A 23630-nucleotide genomic window follows, 5' to 3' on the forward strand; every position below is an offset into this window, starting at 1 on the left:
TCAGGTTGGTGACAGATTACAGTCGCTAGTGTTGAAAGAGTTAAAGGGCCACTAAACCCAAAATCTTTCTTTCATGATTCAGATAGAGAATAGAAATTTAAACAACATTACAATTTACTTCCATTATTTATTTTGCTTCATTTTTTAAATATCCTTAGTTGAAGAAAAAGCAATGCACATGGTGAGCCAATCACACGAGGCTTCTATGTGCAGCAACCAATCAGCAGCTAGTGAGCATATCTAGATATGCTTTTCATCGAAGAATATCAAGAGAATAAAACAAATTAGATAATATAAGTAAATTATAAAGATGTTTAAAATTGCATTATCTTTCTAAATCATAAAAGAAAAAATGTGGGTGGCATGTCCCTTTAACATAAACTTTATGCAAATTAACATATCCCATCAATCTCCTCCTGTGTTTGTACATTGTACATATTCCTGATTGTATGTAAACTTATCAGGGTTAGCACTCCATATCTCCTACTATTTTTCATCATATTAAATTCACTTATATCCTTTGTAGCTTGTTTTAAGTGTTGTATACATTGACAGTACTATATAACCAAAGAAATAGCGTTTGTAACCTTGTAGCCCACTGTTTATCCAGTATAGTGACTAGGCAAGGGTGCTGGGTAGGGTTGCCACCTCAGCCATGTTTTCTAGTGCTGGGACAGGCATTATTTATCATAGGAGGAGGATTCTGAAGTGGTCTAAGTAAAACTAAATGGGAAGCGGTTCAAAAGGTGATGTTGATAAATGGGTGAGGGGCATTGATAATATGAGTGGGAGATAAGGTCAGTACATATTTGTTTCTCTCGGGGGTATTTAAGCCAGACTCTATATTACTATGTTATACAGGGGAGCTCTCAGTGGTGGTATTTGGGCAGTCTCTCTATGTGGTAACTGGGATTGCCTGTCTGTATTTTGGTGCCTGTATATTATTTTAAACATTTGTTAGTGCCCCTTTAGATCCCAACTTGGAATATTGGGCAGTATTTGTGCCTTTGGGTGGTATTTAGTAGATATTACGGTAGGCGGTAATTAGAGCCGTGTACCAGTGCTGTACCTCAGTTACATGTGACTCCCGTGTGCCTACGGGTGGTATTTAGTAGATATTACGGTATATGAGGTAATTAGAGCCGTGTACCAGTGTTGTACCTCAGTTACATGTGACTCCCGTGTGCCTACGGGTGGTATTTAGTAGATATTACGGTATATGAGGTAATTAGAGCCGTGTACCAGTGCTGTACCTCAGTTACATGTGACTCCCGTGTGCCTACGGGTGGTATTTAGTAGATATTACGGTATATGAGGTAATTAGAGCCGTGTACCAGTGCTGTACCTCAGTTACATGTGACTCCCGTGTGCCTACGGGTGGTATTTAGTAGATATTACGGTATATGAGGTAATTAGAGCCGTGTACCAGTGCTGTACCTCAGTTACATGTGACTCCCGTGTGCCTACGGGTAGTATTTAGTAGATATTACGGTATATGAGGTAATTAGAGCCGCCGTGTACCAGTGCTGTACCTCAGTTACATGTGACAGTGACTCCCGTGTGCCTACGGGTGGTATTTAGTAGATATTACGGTATATGAGGTAATTAGAGCCGCCGTGTACCAGTGCTGTACCTCAGTTACATGTGACAGTGACTCCCGTGTGCCTACGGGTGGTATTTAGTAGATATTACGGTATATGAGGTAATTAGAGCCGCCGTGTACCAGTGCTGTACCTCAGTTACATGTGACAGTGACTCCCGTGTGCCACTGGGCAGTCTCACTGTCGCTGGGTGTTACCCTTTGCTGCTGTTTTTATTCCTCTCGTCACTTCCTACCTGCGGTCGCTCACCTGGAAGACTGGGCAGCGAGACCCTGCGGCCCAGGATGGGCTTATTATCCCCGGTATCTGCGGCCTGGACCTCGATAACGCTCACCCTTATACTGAGTAAGTCCCGCCGACCTCCCCCTCTCACCCCAGTCCCTTGTTATACTTTATAGGTCCTTCTCTCCACGCAGCTTCCCACATCTCACACTTTTACCCCGTTACCTTTATCTCCTTCTAAACAAACTTCCTACGTTACCACAAACTCAACTCGTCCTTATGTTTCTTTCTTCCTCCCCCCCCCCACTGTTTTAATTGTCATTCGCTATCTAGATTTAGTTTCTAATTTTGACTTTTCTGTTCCTTTAAATTCCACTGTATTTATATTTAGTGGTAAAAGGAGGTGCCGTAAGAAAATCATATAATGTATTAGGGCATTTTCTTGTTGTACTGTTTGCCTATGTGATTAAACACATAAGTAAGCTCAGCACTTAGCAATTCACTCTCTGAACAAGCCATCCATCAACCACAGTCAGTGTTTAGCTCAAGATTGACAACTCTAGCCTGGTAAGAAAGCATTGGTTTATTCAGAACAGGATCTTGCATTTTTATTTAAAAAAAACTATAATACATTTTGAAATGCTCCTTTATTAAACCCAAACTAGGAAACAAACTACAATGTCCTTTATAGTGGAGATACAGTGACCTGAGTAGCTCTAGGGAAGTTCTTCAAGTGAGAGTCATGAAAGACAGAGAGGAACATGGGTGTAATGGTAGAGATGAAAAAAACATGCAGGGTGACCAACCCCCCCCCCCCAATAAACAAAAACACAGGGTTGTGGGGGAAGGGTCTGTAAGCCAGAACAGTGGAACTACTGAGGGGCTAGAGGTCAGGTTTTTTTGGGGGATTTTATTTACTCAGTGATCAAATGTGTGTGTATGTATATATATATATATATATATATATATATATATATATATATATATTTACTGTATGTGTATATATATATATTTACTGTATGTGTATATATATATATTTACTGTATGTGTATATATATATATTTACTGTATGTGTATATATATATATGTTCCAATGGATTGTCCCCACTTGTAGCGCAAAAAATCTCTCTCCAAAGAAAAGTAAAACTTCCTTTATTGTAGTATCAAAAGTAAAAACATGACAGCCTACACACGACTGTAATAAAGCACTTAATGTAAAAACACAGTGTCAGTGATCTGAACCACATGCAGACATGTTTCGTGCAGTTGCGCACTTGATCACTGCTTGAAAGCAATCCTGATCACACCTGCTTTATAGCACTTTTCTTAGAGACATTTGTAAATGTTAGACACTGTGTGCTTGAACTCTCTCTTTACTGCCTATCCTTTGTTGAAGAACATGTTTAAAAAAATTATTTAATACATTTGCAGAATTTTTTTTCTCTTCTACATGTATATTAATAATAATATGATGTTAACTTTTATATATTAAGAATTTTTTCTCTTCTACATGTATATTAATAATATGATGTTAACTTTTATACATTAAAAATTACCTTATGTCTTTGCCTCATTTCTCATAAGTATATCTTATACCACTAGATAAAATTGCAGTCTTTCAACTGTAGTACTTTGATGTAATTTATATATGACACTATGTGTCATACAAAAAATGTTACATTTATTTCTAGAGTAAGGTTTAGAGTTTACAATATATGTAAAAATAATTTATTGTTTAAGACTTATATGATGGCCATATATTATTTCTCCCCTTTTCCTTATCTAAAAGAAAAGCTGTTGTGTATATATTAATTCACAAAAAGATCCAGGTCTCTACGCATATTGAGACCTAATGGATTACATGTTTTTAATGTGAAAATCCAGAAGACTTCACGTTTGTTAAGTTTATCTTCTCTGTCTCCTCCTCGTTTCCATAGAGGAACATGATCTATACCTTGAATTTTTAATAAAGACACATCTGAATTATGTTGACTTTTAAAATGTCTCGACACTGGTGTGTCGGTGTCATCATCCTCTATTGATCTGAGGTGCTGAAGAAACCTATCTTTAATGCTACGCTTGGTTTTACCTACATAGTTAATTTTACAGAGATCACACGTAAGTAAATATACTACATGTGTAGTTGAACAATTTATGTAATACTTAATTTTATAGTCTTGCTGGGTAGCAGATGAAGAAAAAGTATCGCCCTCAATGACATGGTTACAAGTTTTACATATATTTCTCCTGCATCTAAAGAATCCCTTTCTCTCTTTTAGCCAGCATTTATTGTGTTTTATTGGAAGATTAGATGGAGAGAGGTAGTTTGAAAGTGTTTTTCCTCTTTTGGGTATAATATCTACACCCTCTTCCATTATAATTTTTAGTACTGGATCTGAATATAACACAGGTACAGTATCTTTAATGATTTTGCTGATGTTTTTAAAATCAGTACTATAGGTAGTTATAAACCTGGGTTTCTCAGTGTCCCTTCTTTTTGCATCTTTCCTTTTATATTTTAGTAAATCCTCCCTAGTTTTTTGCTGAACACTTTCTTTTGCTTTAATTAAAGTGCCTTCATTATATCCTCTCTGTTTTAGTCTTTCTTCAATAATTTTACACTGTTTATTATAATCTTCCTCATTAGAGCAATTTCTTTTGGCCCTAATGAATTCACCCTTTGGTATTCCTTGTAGCACATGTCTCGGGTGACATGATTTGTATAAAAGTGTAGTATTGCCTGCTGTTGGCTTTCTGTAAAGTATAGAGACTATTTTTTCATGTTCTACATCTGCTTTTAATGTAAGATCTAGAAAGTCTATTGACTCCGTACTTTCTTCTCCTGTGAATTTCAACCCACATTTGTTATTATTTAAATAAGCACAGAAATCTTTTACTTGATCTGTGTCTCCTTCAAAAATGAAAAGTAAATCGTCTATATATCTGAAAAAATTTATGATTCTCTCTCTATGGGGATTTCTCTCTCCAAAGACGTGGAACAGCTCCCACCAACCCATAAATAGGTTGGCGTATGATGGGGCAAACTTGGCCCCCATCGCCGTTCCATGCCTTTGGAGAAAGAAATCTGATCCAAACATAAAGAAATTATGCGTTAAAAGATATTCAATTGCATTAAGTATAAACATGCAATTGAATATCTTTTAACGCATAATTTCTTTATGTTTGGATCAGATTTCTTTCTCCAAAGGCATGGAACGGCGATGGGGGCCAAGTTTGCCCCATCATACGCCAACCTATTTATGGGTTGGTGGGAGCTGTTCCACGTCTTTGGAGAGAGAAATCCCCATAGAGAGAGAATCATAAATTTTTTCAGATATATAGACGATTTACTTTTCATTTTTGAAGGAGACACAGATCAAGTAAAAGATTTCTGTGCTTATTTAAATAATAACAAATGTGGGTTGAAATTCACAGGAGAAGAAAGTACGGAGTCAATAGACTTTCTAGATCTTACATTAAAAGCAGATGTAGAACATGAAAAAATAGTCTCTATACTTTACAGAAAGCCAACAGCAGGCAATACTACACTTTTATACAAATCATGTCACCCGAGACATGTGCTACAAGGAATACCAAAGGGTGAATTCATTAGGGCCAAAAGAAATTGCTCTAATGAGGAAGATTATAATAAACAGTGTAAAATTATTGAAGAAAGACTAAAACAGAGAGGATATAATGAAGGCACTTTAATTAAAGCAAAAGAAAGTGTTCAGCAAAAAACTAGGGAGGATTTACTAAAATATAAAAGGAAAGATGCAAAAAGAAGGGACACTGAGAAACCCAGGTTTATAACTACCTATAGTACTGATTTTAAAAACATCAGCAAAATCATTAAAGATACTGTACCTGTGTTATATTCAGATCCAGTACTAAAAATTATAATGGAAGAGGGTGTAGATATTATACCCAAAAGAGGAAAAACACTTTCAAACTACCTCTCTCCATCTAATCTTCCAATAAAACACAATAAATGCTGGCTAAAAGAGAGAAAGGGATTCTTTAGATGCAGGAGAAATATATGTAAAACTTGTAACCATGTCATTGAGGGCGATACTTTTTCTTCATCTGCTACCCAGCAAGACTATAAAATTAAGTATTACATAAATTGTTCAACTACACATGTAGTATATTTACTTACGTGTGATCTCTGTAAAATTAACTATGTAGGTAAAACCAAGCGTAGCATTAAAGATAGGTTTCTTCAGCACCTCAGATCAATAGAGGATGATGACACCGACACACCAGTGTCGAGACATTTTAAAAGTCAACATAATTCAGATGTGTCTTTATTAAAAATTCAAGGTATAGATCATGTTCCTCTATGGAAACGAGGAGGAGACAGAGAAGATAAACTTAACAAACGTGAAGTCTTTTGGATTTTCACATTAAAAACATGTAATCCATTAGGTCTCAATATGCGTAGAGACCTGGATCTTTTTGTGAATTAATATATACACAACAGCTTTTCTTTTAGATAAGGAAAAGGGGAGAAATAATATATGGCCATCATATAAGTCTTAAACAATAAATTATTTTTACATATATTGTAAACTCTAAACCTTACTCTAGAAATAAATGTAACATTTTTTGTATGACACATAGTGTCATATATAAATTACATCAAAGTACTACAGTTGAAAGACTGCAATTTTATCTAGTGGTATAAGATATACTTATGAGAAATGAGGCAAAGACATAAGGTAATTTTTAATGTATAAAAGTTAACATCATATTATTAATATACATGTAGAAGAGAAAAAATTCTTAATATATAAAAGTTAACATCATATTATTATTAATATACATGTAGAAGAGAAAAAAATTTCTGCAAATGTATTAAATAATTTTTTTAAACATGTTCTTCAACAAAGGATAGGCAGTAAAGAGAGAGTTCAAGCACACAGTGTCTAACATTTACAAATGTCTCTTTAAGAAAAGTGCTATAAAGCAGGTGTGATCAGGATTGCTTTCAAGCAGTGATCAAGTGCGCAACTGCACGAAACATGTCTGCATGTGGTTCAGATCACTGACACTGTGTTTTTACATTAAGTGCTTTATTACAGTCGTGTGTAGGCTGTCATGTTTTTACTTTTGATACTACAATAAAGGAAGTTTTACTTTTCTTTGGAGAGAGATTTTTTGCGCTACAAGTGGGGACAATCCATTGGAACATATTCTATTTACTCAGATGCTGACTACAGACCGGCTCAGTCTCCACAGCTGCAGATCTCCATACACTCTGAGCCAATTGCTCCCCAGCGTGTTACCGGACAGTGAGTGGTATACAGGTACCTTTTGAAATTATATTGCTAAAGTCTATGTGTGCGCTACTTACTTACAAAGTGTTCTGTTGTATATATATATATATATATATATATATATATATATATATATATATATAATACTCCACAAGAACCCAGCACTCACTCAGCGTCACAGCTCCCAGGGTGCCCACCAAATCTTCAAATACACAAATCCTTTTCAAGAAGCAGGGACTCGCTGGTATTTCATCAATTTAATGCATCAAGATAATAAACAGTTTATTATCTTGATGCATTAAATTGATGAAATACCAGCGAGTTCCTGCTTCTTGAAAATGATTTGTGTGTGTATATATATATATATATATATATATATATATATATATATATATATATATATATATATATATATATATATATATATATATATATATATATATATAGGTGGCCCTCGTTTTACAACGGTTCAATTTACACCGTTTCAGAATAACAACCTTTTTTCCAGTCATGTGACTGCTATAGAAAAGCATTGAGAAGCAGTGCATTTCTTAAAATTGCCAGTAGGTGAAGCTGTCCGCTTGTGTTGCAGCAAAGCCAAGCAAGCTGAAATTATTCAGTTTAACCAGACCTGAGCTATCGAGCAGATTTCAAAGGAACAAGATCTTCCTGTTTATAAATCAGTCCAGATTGGAATTCGTAGAAAGAACTGTTTGCAGAAAAATGCAAGGGAAGTCTGTGTTGTGTGATTATTTTATTAGGTTTATAATGCTGTTTAGCAAATGTTTTTGTTAATTTAACTTAATTTGATTATATATTCTGTGTTGTGGGATTATTTTATTAGGTTAAAGTCTTCATTTCAAAGCTTTAAAAATAATGTATTAGTTCTTACTTATGACAATTTTGAGAGGGGCCTGGAACCTATCTCCCTCACTTCCCATTGACTTACATTATAAACTGGGTTTCAATTTACAACAGTTTCGGTTTAAACTCATAGCAGTGATATAGCACAAAATAATATGTGCTCTATCTGTACTACCAGACCATATAATTTACAAACATAGGATGTGGTCTTTTCAAGTGACCTGTGATAAAACAACAAAGTTTTCTTTAACCCATTGGTGCATATTATTAGTCACCTATATTGAAGGTCATTTTGTTTTGGATACCACTAAAATTTTTTAATTGAGACATCACTTACAATAACTATTATTATTTGTTATATATGTTATAACATTTATTAAGATTTCATTTTAAATTTGTTTTTACCTTTTATTATCTTTTAGTTGTGTTTCTTTTGCTCTAGCAACACTATATTACTTAGATGACATATTTAACTAAAATATTTTGAACTGTCCATTTGTTCTTCAACTACAATCAAACAGTTAACATGTTATTTCTATATGTCATAGCAATTGGAAATTGATATCGTTGTTTTTTTGAAATATGCAATAGGTTTATTATTGTACATACTACTTTATTTTATCTTAGTTTTTATTGTTAGGATTTGTTATTGTGTGCTCTGTTGGATATGAACAATATATCTTGCGAGACCTATTGGGGGGCAGGTACCCTCTCACAAACAATCAATTAACCATTACCTGCACATTTGCAACTTGCATTTTGACTGTTGATTGGTTACAGGCCCCAATATAGGTCTTGCCTCACAAAAAACTCATTAGCCTCTGATGAAGCGCATGTACGCATGCGCGAAACGCGTCAGGTGTCTACCTGTACTTGCACCTGTCATTTGGCCATTTGGCTGAACTAAAGAATTAAAGATTCTTATATCAAGTTTGCTGTCTCCGGGTCTCCTCCCTCATTCCCCCTGGTGGGACTTACCTTTTTATATATATATATATATATATATATATATATATATATATATATATATATATATATATATAGGTGGCCCTCGTTTTACAACGGTTCAATTTACACCGTTTCAGAATAACAACCTTTTTTCCAGTCATGTGACTGCTATAGAAAAGCATTGAGAAGCAGTGCATTTCTTAAAATTGCCAGTAGGTGAAGCTGTCCGCTTGTGTTGCAGCAAAGCCAAGCAAGCTGAAATTAATCAGTTTAACCAGACCTGAGCTATCGAGCAGATTTCAAAGGAACAAGATCTTCCTGTTTATAAATCAGTCCAGATTGGAATTCGTAGAAAGAACTGTTTGCAGAAAAATGCAAGTGAAGTCTGTGTTGTGTGATTATTTTATTAGGTTTATAATGCTGTTTAGCAAATGTTTTTGTTAATTTAACTTAATTTGATTATATATTCTGTGTTGTGGGATTATTTTATTAGGTTAAAGTCTTAATTTCAAAGCTTTAAAAATAATGTATTAGGTCTTACTTATGACAATTTTGAGAGGGGCCTGGAACCTATCTCCCTCACTTCCCATTGACTTACATTATAAACTGGGTTTCAATTTACAACAGTTTCGGTTTACAACCATTCCTTCTGGAACCTAACCCCGGCGTAAACGGAGGGCTACCTGTATATGTATGTGTGTGTGTGTGTATATATATATATATATATATATATATATATATATTCTGTATTTGGTTCATCTTCATTATTCTGATGGCATCCACATCACAAAGCTATTATTTTATATGTGCACACACACCCATCAATTATAAACTAAAGGTAGCACAAATAAGCTATAATTAAGAGGCAATTTAGGACTAATAAATGGTGGAGTAGCTGTGACAGCACACATGTACCATGATCAACAAGATTATAGACATTTTTTTTATTAAAGGGACACTGAACACAAATGTTTTATTTTGTGATTCAGATAGAGCATGTAATTTTAAGCAACATTCTAATTTACAACTATTATTCATTTTTCTTCGTTCTCTTGCTATCTTTATTTGAAAAGGAAGGCATCTAAGCTAAGGAGCCAGCCAATTTTTGGTTTAGTACTCTGGACAGCACTTGTTTATTGGTGGGTGAATTTATCCACCAATCCGCAAGAACAACCCAGGTTGTTCACCAAAAATAGGCCGGCATCTAAACTTACATTCTTGCTTTTCAAATAAAGATACCAAGAGAATGAAAAATGAATAATAGGAGTAAATTAGAAAGTTGCTTAAAATTGCATGCTCTATCTGAATCACGAAAGAAAAAAATTGGGTTCCGTGTCCCTTTAACCAGTATCCCTACCAGGGGCAATCTTGCAAAAATTAGGGCAAATGGCCCCACCTGCACCAGGGCCCAATCTCCAGGGACAAGGCCTCCAACCTCAAGGGCCAGGGACAAGGCTTTCAACCTCTAGAGCCAGACCTCACACTCCATGGTGTGCACAGCAACAGACCCTCCCCCCCGGGCCCCCACACCAGACACAAGGCCTCCCACCCTAGGGCCAGGGCACCACCTCTTATAGTTACTGCTTGTGCACCTATCAATGCTGTACTAGCTTCTGATCCTCTGCCACCCAAATCCAGCTCATAACAACTCACAGCAGTTATCTTTGAACCGGGGGTGGGGGGGAAAAAGTTGTAGGTACTCACTGTGTGTGTCTGCCTGGCGCCGCCCACTCACTGACAGTTACAACAGCTTGTGCAGTCACCGCTGCACTAGCTTATTTAACCGGCTGTGAGTGTAGACAACAAACCAGGAGCATTGGCTACACCACTGGTGGGCCCCCATACGTGCTGGGCCCTTGCTTCTGGTCCTATTTGCCCAACTGCTCAATCTGCCCCTGAACTCTACCTTTCTGCAGTGGTTTTATGAATATTATCCTGAATGTATGAGAGGTGGCAACATAGACATAAATCCAACCTAAGACTTATCTTCTCATCTCTCAGGCCTGCCTGCTGTGCTTTCCATGGATGTCCGTGTAGAATCTGCTGTTTATGGTGTAGTTGGCGAGTCAGTGAAGCTGTGGTGTGGCTTTACATCACCTTACACCATCTCAAAACATATCACTATAGACTGGAGCTACCGTTCACAGGATGGGGGTCCCACTGTCACAGTAAGTAACACATTAGCATGGAAAAAGGAGACCTGAAAACTGATTTGGAGCTCCACTGTATGCAACATGTTGTTCTATACAATTTGTAGAAGCTTACATTAATGGGGCTCATTATTATTATTATTATTATTATTATTATTATTATTATTATTATAAGTGCATGGGGGACACTAGATGTTTATGTACAACCCTGGAAGGACAAGAAATAGCTGGTTCATGTGTTTGTTTGGTTATAAAAGACCAATTGACTTCATTTACATCTGGAACTTAAAGGGACAGTCTACACCAGAATGTTTATTATTTTAAAAGATAGATAATCCCTTTATTACCCATTCCCCAGTTTTGCATAACTAACACACTTATATTAATATACTTTTTACCTCTGTGATTACCTTGTATCTAAGCATCTTCTGACAGCCCCCTGATCATGTCTATTTATTATCTATTGACTTGCATTTTAGCCGATTAGTGCTGTGTTGTACTGACTTAAATAACTCAAAGGACGTGAGCACAATGTTATCTATATGGCCCACATGAACTAACAGTCTCCTGTTGTGAAAAGCAAATAAATATAAAAAAACATGCGACAAGAGGCTGTCTGTATTGGCTTAGAAACAGGCAGAAATTTAGAGGTTTAAATGTTATAATGTATAATAATGTTAGTTGTGCAATAACATTTTTTTGTGTTGACTGTCCCTTTTAATACAATCTATTTAACTAAGAGGTGGGGACATAGCACTAGAGTAAATATAAATGTAATTCTAGAACTTTGTTGATTTTTTTTTCTCTCTCCTCAGATCTTTCACTACCAGTCTGTGGCATACCCTAGTATGGATGGGTCCTTTAAGGATCGAGTTACTTGGGAAGGAGATGTGGAACGTGGTGATGCCTCCATCTCACTGACAGACCTGAGACTTAGTGATAATGGGACACTGACATGTACTGTGAGGAATCCTCCAGATGTCCATGGGAACTTTCCACAAACTAAGCTGACTGTCACCGTGCAAAGTAGGGTTTAACGGGCCATCTGGGACTAATATAAGGGCAATTTGGAAGGGAAATGTGGGGCATTGGTGTCCTCGGGGGAAATAGTGTGTGTGTGTGTGGTAGAACGTTTAAGGGGATTTGAGTTGGTGAGAAATAAAGTGGTTGGCCATGGGTAAGACGAGCCAGTGTTGCTACAGATAGGATGAACTTGTTATCTGGAGCAAAGTAAGTTTGTTGTATTTGAGATGAGGAGGAAAATTGCCATATAGTGAAGGCAAAACGCATTGTTTTAAGTATTGGAGCTGTTGGTTGTAATTATTCGGATGTTGAAGAATCATGTTTAGTGGAGGAGTAGAATATTAGAGAGTAGATGTAACATCTAAGGGTTTATACAGGACTGCATCTCATTGACGAGGCCCAAAGAAGCCCAAAATGATCATCTGGGGTTGCCATGTTCCTTGTTCAGAGCAGTATTACTTGGTATTTCGAGGCTGGACTGGCCTTGTGTTGTGGGATCAGACTGATATACTTAAGGCAAGTTCTTCTCTGTGAAAAGCACTATTGGGCTAAAACAGGCTGCTCCCAGGTGGTAAATTGCCACAGAACAAGATATGGAGCTGTTCATTCCTGAGATAGTGCTTCTCCTTCTGTAGGTATCTACAGGGAGGTTCAGGAAGCCCAGAATGAGTGAGAAGGAATAGTGTTATAGAGGCTAAAAAGGTTTATGATCAGGATTATTAGTGTATTAGGGACTGAGGATGAGCTTTTTGTGTTTGGAGATACTTGCGCTAATACCTTGATCTCTGCTTGCTTTCCAGGAATCCACTTCAAGTTCAATACAGTCCTTCTGCTCTCTTGTTTTGTCTTCATCCCCTCTGTTCTCGTGTCCCTGGTACTGCTGTTTAGGATGAGGAGGGCAATTCGGAAGGACTATATCAAGAGCAAAAAGAGGCCTAAGAAATGCTCCATTGAGGCATCCCATGAGTGAGTGAGGCACTTATCTTTCCCAGATCTATCAGTGCATCCTGTTCCTATTACCCCACCAATCGCTATGTTACATCATCTTCTGCTCTCAGTGTATATTGTATTAATTGATGCTCTTTTATATACATAGGGGGAGTTTTTGTTTCCCTTCTACTGGGATGTTAGTCTATGTATTCACTATTAATTGTGTTATCTCACATTTCCTCCACATCTTTTATGTTATGCTTTAGAAGCACATTACATTAAAAACTAAGAAAGTGTTAATAAGTAATAAAAGTGTTAAGCAGATCTAGTCTGAGGAAGATGCTAAGGTAGTAGTGGAGGCAGACGTGCAGAAATTAGTGATGTATCAAGGCAGCTTTATAAATTACATCCACAAGATGGTGCTAGTGTCCTCTCATAGCTGTTCCAAACGCATGAATGAAAGTTTGCATTGGTGGCGCAGCACCTGTTGAACCACTTGTATATGGTGTGATTCAGTTGGATATATGTATTTTGTGTACCTATTATGTAGGTGGTATAAGTGTATGCTTTGATTTCTCTGCCACGGAGCTCAATTAATATGTGAGCGATCATCTAAAGATTATTTCTCTCCCAACTTCACATTACCTGATCCCAGGGCTGTTGGATGTCCTGATGGTCTAGGTGTGGAGTTACGGTGTTATTTAACTATTGCGATTCATGTAATATTCCATTTATGTAACATATTGTAAGTAGTGTATCATATTTGGGGTAAATGTTGGCGCTTTATAAATAACCAATAATATAAAGGGGTGTGACTACCCTGTGGTTGTAGTCTGTAGGGGACGGATGGACATATATTGGTGGGTTTTGGTTTGACAATGTTGAAGAGACATAAAACCCAACATTTTAGTGTGCACGTGTTTGCAGCACAATATGGTAGCAGTTTTGCAACAATTTATATATTAGCAAGAGCACTAGGTGTTAGTGCTATTTCCTGACGTGTGCCACTACCTATTTAGCTATCTCTTATACAAAGAATAGCATGAGAACTAAGCAAATTTGATAACAGATATCAATTGTAAAGTAAAAAAAAAAATTGTATTCTCTATCTGAACCAGGAAATACATTTTTGGGTTTCATGTCATATAAAGGGAAGAGAAATTAGTGAGACATTATTCTGAGCTGCAAATCTAGGACTATCCTGGAAAATGCAGGACTTTTAAGGACACTGTTATATTTTTGGCATCATTTAAAGGACTATTAAATACAGTAAAATTACATAATTAAAGGGATACTAAACCCTATTTTTTCTTTAATGATTCAGATAGAGCAGTAATTTTAAGCAACTTTCTAATTTACTCCTATTATCAATTGTCTTCATTCTCTTGCTATCTTTATTTAAAAAGCAGGAATATAAAGCTTAGGAGCCGACCCATATTTGGTTCAGAACCTGGGTTTCGCTTGCTTATTGGTGGCTAAATGCTATCCAGGGTGCTGAACCTAAAATGGACCAACTCCTAAGCTTTACATTCCTGCTTTGTTAATAAAGATAGCAAGAGAATGAAGAAAAATTGATAATAGGAGTAAATTAGAAAGTTGCTTAAATTACATGCTCTATCTGAATCATTAAAGAAAAACATTGGGTTTAGTATTCCTTTAACGACCAAAGACGTGCCAGTTAATGACCAAGGACGTGCCTGACACGTCGTCTGGGGTTTCAAGCGCTGGAAGCAATCATGATCGCTTCCAGGTGCTTTAAAGGTATTGCAGTGATGCCTCGATATTGAGGCATCACTGCAATACCCTTTTTTACCCACCGATGCAGAGAGGGCCACTCTGTGGCCCTCTCTGCATCGGCCATCAATGGTGCAGATCGTTTGTGGGTGGGAGCCATAGCAGGGAGGCGGGTGGGCGGCCCATCGTTGGTTATGTTCTGTATCCTGTTTGTCCATAGTGCACACGTGGGGGGATGAGTGTGCGCCACTTTTCCATTAAATTGTACGAGAAGGAGGGAGTGGGAGGGTGGAATCAATGTTGGGCAAGGGATCTGGGAGGGAGAGGGGGGTAGGGTATTGAGGGGGGCAGCTACACTACAGAAAATTGGGGTTTTATTTAATTAAAAAAAGGCTTCTTTTCTTCTGTTAAGTGTGATCAGTCCACGGGTCATCATTACTTGTTGGATATTAACTGCTCCCCTACAGGAAGTGCAAGAGGATTCACCCAGCAGAGTTGCTATATAGCTCCTCCCCTCTACGTCACCCCCAGTCATTCTCTTGCACCCAACGACTAGATAGGATGCGTGAGAGGACTATGGTGATATATTTAGTTTTTATATCTTCAATCAAAAGTTTGTTATTTTATAATAGCACCGGAGTGTGTTATTCCTTCTCTGGTAGAATTTGAAGAAGAATCTACCTGAGTTTTTCTATGATTTTAGCCGGAGTAGTTAAGATCATATTGCTGTTTCTCGGCCATCTGAGGAGTGAGGTAAACTTCAGATCAGGGGACAGCAGGCAGATTAATCTGCAAAGAGGTATGTAGCAGTTTATTATTTTCTGACATGGAATTGATGAGAAAATCCTGCCATACCGTTATAATGTAAACTCAGCCTTGAATGCAGTAGATGTAGCTGATATCAGGCTGTCATGTATGTATATTTTACACTTCAGTTTTCTGGGAAATGGTACTTCTCTGGCTTTTAAACTGTATACATAGACTTAACCTATTTTGCAGGGACTTGCAATAGGTTTTAAATGACAATTAATTATTGAGGTAAAATGTTTTTTTGCTGGCATGTAAAAACGTTTTTTTCTCTGAGGTACTGGGTGAAAAAATGTTTTGGGCACTTTTTTTCCACTTGGCAATAGTTTTGATTTAAATTAGAGCAGTTCACTGATCCCTCTCACTGTTATGTGTGTGGGGGAGGGGCCATTTTGGTGCTTTCACTATGCATCAGAAAAACTCAGTCAGAGGTTCATTTTCTTCCTGCATGATCCGGTTCATCTCTACAGAGTTCAGGATCTCAAGAGTCTTTTTTGAGGGAAGTAATCATACAGCAGAGCTGTGCTGATTGTATTGACTGTGATATAAAAAACGTTTATTTGTGTATTTTTTTTCTGCTGCCTGGGTTAGTTATCATTTGCTGAGGGGAACAATCCTTTGCTAAAACTGTATATTCTGACAAAGATTGATGCTATAACTTAATTATTTTATCTGTTATAATATTTTTCTGTGCTTCTTAAAGGCACAGTTCGTTTTCATATTATTTGTAAATTACTTTGAAAAGTATTTCCAAGTTGCTGTTTATTTGCTAGTGTGTTAAACATGTCTGATTCAGAGGAAGATATCTGTGCTATATGTGTTAATGCCAAAGTGGAGCCCAATAGAAATTTATGTACTAAATGTATTGATGCTACTTTAAAAAATAGTCAATCTGTACAAATTGAACATATTTCACCAAACAACGAGGGGAGAGTTATGCCGACTAACTCGCCTCACGTGTCAGTACCTGCATCTCCCGCTCAGGAGGTGCGTGATATTGTAGCGCCGAGTGCATCTGGGCGGCCATTACAAATCACATTACAAGATATGGCTACTGTTATGACTGAAGTTTTGGCTAAACTACCAGAACTAAGAGGTAAACGTGATCACTCTGGGATGAGAACAGAGTGCGCTGATAATGCAAGGGCCATGTCTGATACTGCGTCACAGTTTGCAGAACATGAAGACGGAGAGCTTCATTCTGTGGGTGACGGTTCTGATCCAAATAAACTGGACTCAGACATTTCAAATTTTAAATTTAAGCTTGAGAACCTCCGTGTGTTACTAGGGGAGGTATTAGCGGCTCTGAATGATTGTAACACAGTTGCAATCCCAGAAAAAATGTGTAGGTTGGATAAATATTTTGCGGTACCGACGAGTACTGACGTTTTTCCTATACCTAAGAGACTTACTGACATTGTTACTAAGGAGTGGGATAGACCCGGTGTGCCTTTCTCACCCCCTCCTATATTCAGAAAAATGTTTCCAATAGACGCCGCCACACGGGACTTATGGCAAATGGTCCCTAAGGTGGAGGGAGCAGTTTCTACTTTAGCTAAGCGTACCACTATCCCAGTGGAGGATAGCTGTGCTTTTTCAGATCCAATGGATAAAAAATTAGAGGGTTACCTTAAGAAAATGTTTGTTCAACAAGGGTTTATATTGCAACCTCTTGCATGTATTGCGCCTGTCACGGCTGCAGCAGCATTTTGGTTTGAGTCTCTGGAAGAGACACTTCAATCATCCACACTAGATGACATCACACACAAACTTAAATTCCTTAAGTTAGCTAATTCATTTATTTCAGATGCCGTAGTACATTTAACTAAACTTGCGGCTAAAAATTCAGGATTCGCCATTCAGGCACGCAGAGCTCTGTGGCTAAAATCCTGGTCAGCTGATGTTATGTCTAAATCTAAATTGCTTAATATTCCTTTCAAAGGGCAGACCTTATTCGGGCCCGGCTTGAAAGAGATTATTGATGACATTACAGGAGGTAAAGGTCATGCCCTGCCTCAGGACAAGGCCAAAGCCAAGGCTAGACAGTCCAATTTTCGTTCCTTTCGTAATTTCAAAGCAGGAGCAGCATCAACTTCCTCTGCACCAAAACAGGAAGGAGCTGTTGCTCGCTACAGACAAGGCTGGAAACCTAACCAGTCCTGGAACAGGGGCAAACAGGCCAGAAAACCTGCTGCTGCCCCTAAGACAGCATGAATTGAGGGCCCCCGATCCGGGACCGGATCTAGTGGGGGGCAGACTTTCCCTCTTCGCCCAGGCTTGGGCAAGAGATGTTCAGGATCCCTGGGCGTTAGAGATCATATCTCAGGGATACCTTCTGGACTTCAAATCCTCTCCCCCAAGAGGGAGATTTCATCTGTCAAGGTTGTCAACAAACCTAACAAAGAAGGAAGCGTTTCTACGCTGCGTACAAGATCTTTTATTAATGGGAGTGATCCATCCAGTTCCGCGGTTGGAACAAGGACAAGGGTTTTACTCAAATCTGTTTGTAGTTCCCAAAAAAGAGGGAACCTTCAGGCCAATCTTGGATTTAAAGATCCTAAACAAATTCCTAAGAGTTCCATCGTTCAAGATGGAAACTATTCGAACAATTTTGCCCATGATCCAAGAGGGTCAGTACTTGACCACAGTGGATTTAAAGGATGCTTACCTTCACATACCGATTCACAGAAGTCATTACCGGTATCTAAGGTTTGCCTTTTTAGACAGGCATTACCAGTTTGTAGCTCTTCCATTCGGACTGGCTACGGCTCCAAGAATCTTCACAAAGGTTCTGGGCACTCTTCTGGCGGTACTAAGACCGCGAGGAATTTCAGTAGCTCCGTACTTAGACGACATACTGATACAAGCTTTCAAACTGCCAAATCTCATACAGAGATAGTACTGGCATTTCTAAGGTCGCATGGATGGAAAGTGAACGAAGAGAAAAGTTCTCTCTTTCCACTCACAAGAGTTCCCTTCCTGGGGACTCTGATAGATTCTGTAGAAATGAAGATTTACCTGACAGAGGACAGGTTAACAAAACTTCAAAGTGCATGCCGTTGTCCTTCATTCCATTCAAGAGACCAGAAATTCTCTTCTATGGTGGCTTTATCGGCCACATCTGTCCAGGGGAATGCCATTCAGCAGGCCAGACTGGTCAATTGTAACAACAGACGCCAGCCTACTAGGTTGGGGCGCTGTCTGGAATTCTCTGAAGGCTCAGGGACTATGGAATCAGGAGGAGAGTCTTCTTCCAATAAACATTCTGGAATTGAGAGCAGTCCTCAATGCTCTTCTGGCTTGGCCCCAGTTAGCAACTCGGGGGTTCATCAGGTTCCAGTCGGACAACATCACGACTGTAGCTTATATCAACCATCAGGGAGGGACAAGAAGCTCCCTAGCAATGATGGAAGTATCGAAGATAATTCGCTGGGCAGAGTCTCACTCTTGCCACCTGTCTGCAATCCACATCCCGGGAGTGGAGAACTGGGAGGCGGATTTCTTAAGTCGTCAGACTTTTCATCCGGGGGAGTGGGAACTTCATCCAGAGGTCTTTGCCCAAATACTTCGACGTTGGGGCAAACCAGAGATAGATCTCATGGCGTCTCGACAGAACGCCAAGCTTCCGCGCTACGGGTCCAGATCCAGGGATCCGGGAGCGGTCCTGATAGATGCCTTGACAGCACCATGGACCTTCAGGATGGCTCATGTGTTTCCACCTTTCCCGATGCTTCCTCGATTGATTGCCAGAATCAAACAGGAGAAAGCATCAGTGATTCTAATAGCGCCTGCATGGCCACGCAGGACTTGGTATACAGATCTGGTGGACATGTCATTCTGTCCACCTTGGTCGTTACCTCTGAAACAGGACCTTCTGATTCAGGGTCCTTTCAAACATCAAAATCTAACTTCTCTGAAGCTGACTGCTTGGAAATTGAACGCTTGATCTTATCAAGGCGTGGTTTTTCTGAGTCAGTTATTGATACCTTAATACAGACCTAGGAAGCCTGTTACCAGAAAGATTTACCATAAAATATGGCGTAAATACCTATATTGGTGCGAATCCAAAGGTTACTCTTGGAGTAAGGTTAGGATTCCTAGGATATTGTCTTTTCTACAAGAAGGTTTAGAAAAGGGGTTATCCGCTAGTTCCTTAAAGGGACAGATCTCAGCTCTGTCCATTCTGTTACACAAGCGTCTGTCAGAAGTTCCAGACGTTCAGGCTTTTTGTCAGGCTTTGGCCAGGATTAAACCTGTGTTTAAAGCTGTGGCTCCACCATGGAGTTTAAACCTTGTTCTTAACGTTTTACAGGGTGTTCCGTTTGAACCCCTTCATTCCATTGATATAAAGTTGTTATCTTGGAAAGTTCTATTTTTAATGGCTATTTCCTCGGCTCGAAGAGTCTCTGAGTTATCAGCCTTACATTGTGATTCTCCTTATTTGATTTTTCACTCGGATAAGGTAGTTCTGCGTACTAAGCCTGGGTTCTTACCTAAGGTAGTCACTAACAGGAATATCAATCAGGAGATTGTTGTTCCATCCTTGTGCCCAAATCCTTCTTCGAGGAAGGAACGTCTTTTGCACAATCTGGATGTAGTTCGTGCCCTTAAATTTTATTTACAGGCAACTAAAGATTTTCGACAAACGTCTTCCCTGTTTGTCGTTTACTCTGGTCAGAGGAGAGGTCAAAAAGCTTCTGCTACCTCTCTCTCTTTTTGGCTTCGTAGCATAATTCGTTTAGCTTATGAGACTGCTGGACAGCAGCCTCCTGAAAGAATTACAGCTCATTCCACTAGAGCTGTGGCTTCCACTTGGGCCTTTAAGAATGAGGCCTCTGTTGAACAGATTTGCAAGGCTGCAACTTGGTCTTCGCTTCATACTTTTTCCAAATTTTCCAAATTTGACACTTTTGCTTCCTCGGAGGCTATTTTTGGGAGAAAGGTTCTTCAGGCAGTGGTTCCTTCTGTATAAAGAGCCTGCCTATCCCTCCCGTCATCCGTGTACTTTTGCTTTGGTATTGGTATCCCACAAGTAATGATGACCCGTGGACTGATCACACTTAACAGAAGAAAACATAATTTATGCTTACCTGATAAATTCCTTTCTTCTGTAGTGTGATCAGTCCACGGCCCGCCCTGTTTTTTAAGGCAGGTAAATATTTTTTAAATTATACTCCAGTCACCACTACACCCTTGGCTTCTCCTTTCTCGTTGGTCCTTGGTCGAATGACTGGAGGTGACGTAGAGGGGAGGAGCTATATAGCAACTCTGCTGGGTGAATCCTCTTGCACTTCCTGTAGGGGAGCAGTTAATATCCCACAAGTAATGATGACCCGTGGACTGATCACACTACAGAAGAAAGGAATTTATCAGGTAAGCATAAATTATGTTTTTTTTTTAACAAACTGGGTACTGGCAGACAGCTGCCAGTACCCAAGATGGCGACAACTAGGTATGGGGGGAGGGTTAGAGAGCTGTTTAGGGGGAATCAGGGAGCTTGGGGGCTAAGGGGGGATCCAACACTGCAGAATAACTATTTAAAAAAAAAAAAAAGCCTTTTATTTTAGTACTGGCAGACTTTCTCCCAGTAGTTAAGATGGCGGTGACAATTGTGAGGTGGGGGAGGTAAGAGAGCTGTTTGATGGGGGTCAGGGAGGGATCAGGGGGTGGGATGTGTCAGGTGGGAGGCTGATCTCTACACTAAAGCTAAAATTAATACTACAAGCTACCTAATTAGCCCCTTCACTGCTGGGCATAATACAGGTGTGGTGTGCAGCTGCATTTATCGGGCTTCTAATTACCAAAAAGCAACACCAAAGCCATATATGTCTGCTATTTCTGAACAAAGGGGATCCCAGAGAAGCATTTACAACCATTTGTGCCATAATTGCCAAGGTGTTTGTAAATCATTTTAGTGAGAAACCTAAAGTTTGTGAAAAAGTGAACAATTTTTTTTTTATTTGATTGCATTTGGCGGTGAAATGGTAGCATGAAATATACCAAAATGGGCCTAGATCAATACTTTGGGATGTCTACTAAAAAAAATATATGCATATGAATGGTTATTTAAAGGGACAGTCTAGTATAAATTAAACTTTCATTATTCAGAAAGGACTTTTAATTTTAATCAACTTTCCAATTTACTTTTATCATCAAATTTGCTTTTTTCGCTTGATATTCTTAGTTTAAACTAAACATAGGTAGGCTCACTGTGTTCAGGCACAGGGGGTTATTTAAGATTTAGCACAACACAATGCTAAATTTAAGACAATAGATAATAAACAGTCACAGTCATGTGATCAGGGGGCTGGAAGAAGGTTCCTAGATACAAGGTAATCACAGAGGTAAAAAGTATATTAATATAACTGTTGGTTATGCAAAACTGGGGAATGGGTAATAAAGGGATTATCTATGTTTTAAACAATAACATTTCTATGGTAGACTGTCCCTTTAAGGATTCCTGACAGATATCAGTGTTCCAATGTAACTATTGCTAATTTTGAAATAAAATGGTTTGGAAATAGCAAAGTGGTATTTGTACTTATTGCCCTATAACTTGCAAAGAACATGCAAACATTGGGTATTTCTAGACTCAGGACAAAATGTAGAAACTATTTAGCATGGGTGTTTTTTGGTGGTTGTAGATGTGTAACATAATTTGGGGATCAAAGTTAGAAAAAGTGTGTGTTTTTCAATTTTTTTTAATCATTTCATAATTTTTATAGTAAATTATATGATGAAAATAATGGTATCTTTAGAAAGTCCATTTAATGGAGAGAAAAATGTTATATAATGTGTGTGAGTACAGTAAATGAGAGAGGAAAATTACAGCTAAACACAAACACCGCAGAAATGTAAAAATGGCTCTGGTCCCAAACGGTCAGAAAATTGAAATGTGCTCTGGTCACTAAGGGGTTAACAAGTGCATTATAAAAAGACAATGCAATAGCATTTATTCTGTACTTTAAATAAGCAGTAGATTTTTATTTATTTTTTCCCTATTTGCCAGCCCCCTGTATCATGTGACAGCCATCAGCCAATCACAGAATAGTATACACTGAACTTCTGCAAATGCCCAGTAGGAGTTGGTGCCTCAGAAAGTGATGATGGTAGTAAACTGGACAGTGTCTTAAAACTGCATGTTCTATCTGAATAATGAAAGTTTAATTGGACTTTAGTGCCCCTTTAAGCTCCCAGTAAACCATGTGAAAGTAAATTGTGCCTGTTGCATATGTAGCACTGCCCTATTCTTCCTACTACTATTTGTGCCCTCTCCTCTATACCCCCCTGCTCTCGTGCTCTATACCCCCCTGCTCTCGTGCTCTGATACCCCCTGTTTCTGCTGTGCAGTATTCTGATCCTGTTTTACTTTCTTACAGTTGCGTCTATGATAACCAGAGTACGAATTCTCTCCTGCACGATGAATCGCCCTTGTATCCTCCTCGCAGTTGCATACAGCGTTTCTGCCTGGAGTGCGCCGTAAGTTTTAACTTCTTGGATTTTTCATAGGTTACTTTATAATCTCATTTTATAACTTTTAAGCAATCCCCTTCTCACTGCATGTCTTAGGTTTTACAATACAACTAGTGAGAAGCTCAGAGTTAATAGGATGTGAATACTTGTGTACTGCATATTGTGATAGACACTGCTGAAAACCTTTGGTGTATACCTGCATGAATATAGTGCGCATATGTGTGTAGTGTACATATATTTTTGTTTACACTATCCTGTGCTTGTAAATATCTGACCCTAATTGGCCCCAGCGGAGGTTATAATATAATGGTAAAATTCTTAAAATTGTGCTAAAATAATGACAGTGGCAACCTTTTTGTACTCCAGTAACAAGTCCTGATTGGCTCCTCCAGATAAGAAGTAGTGGGGGAGTTTGGCCTTTAATTACAGGTGCATCAAACAAGAAACAGTCGCACATCATTCTGTACATGTATTTGGTAGTGATGCACCGAAATGGAAATTTTGGACCGAACCCGAAAATCCAGGTTGCACCTGGCCGAAAACTGAAAATTTTGTTTTGTTTCCAAATTAAAAAAAAATTAAAATATATATATATATAT

General features: G+C 38.4%; 1 protein-coding gene across 1 annotated transcript; it reads left to right on the forward strand.

Moving 5' to 3' along the window:
• Positions 1 to 1848: 1848 nt before the first annotated feature.
• On the forward strand, positions 1849 to 23037 carry MPZL3 (myelin protein zero like 3; the record flags this gene model as incomplete). Its single annotated transcript, XM_053690052.1, is given in 5 exon segments — positions 1849 to 1946; positions 10916 to 11082; positions 11880 to 12090; positions 12888 to 13053; positions 22938 to 23037. Coding segments are annotated over 5 exon segments (705 nt in total), but the record flags the coding sequence as incomplete, so codon positions are not given.
• Positions 23038 to 23630: the final 593 nt, after the last annotated feature.

This window comes from Bombina bombina, chromosome 8 (assembly GCF_027579735.1).
Source record: "Bombina bombina isolate aBomBom1 chromosome 8, aBomBom1.pri, whole genome shotgun sequence".
NCBI classification, from domain to species: domain Eukaryota; kingdom Metazoa; phylum Chordata; class Amphibia; order Anura; family Bombinatoridae; genus Bombina; species Bombina bombina.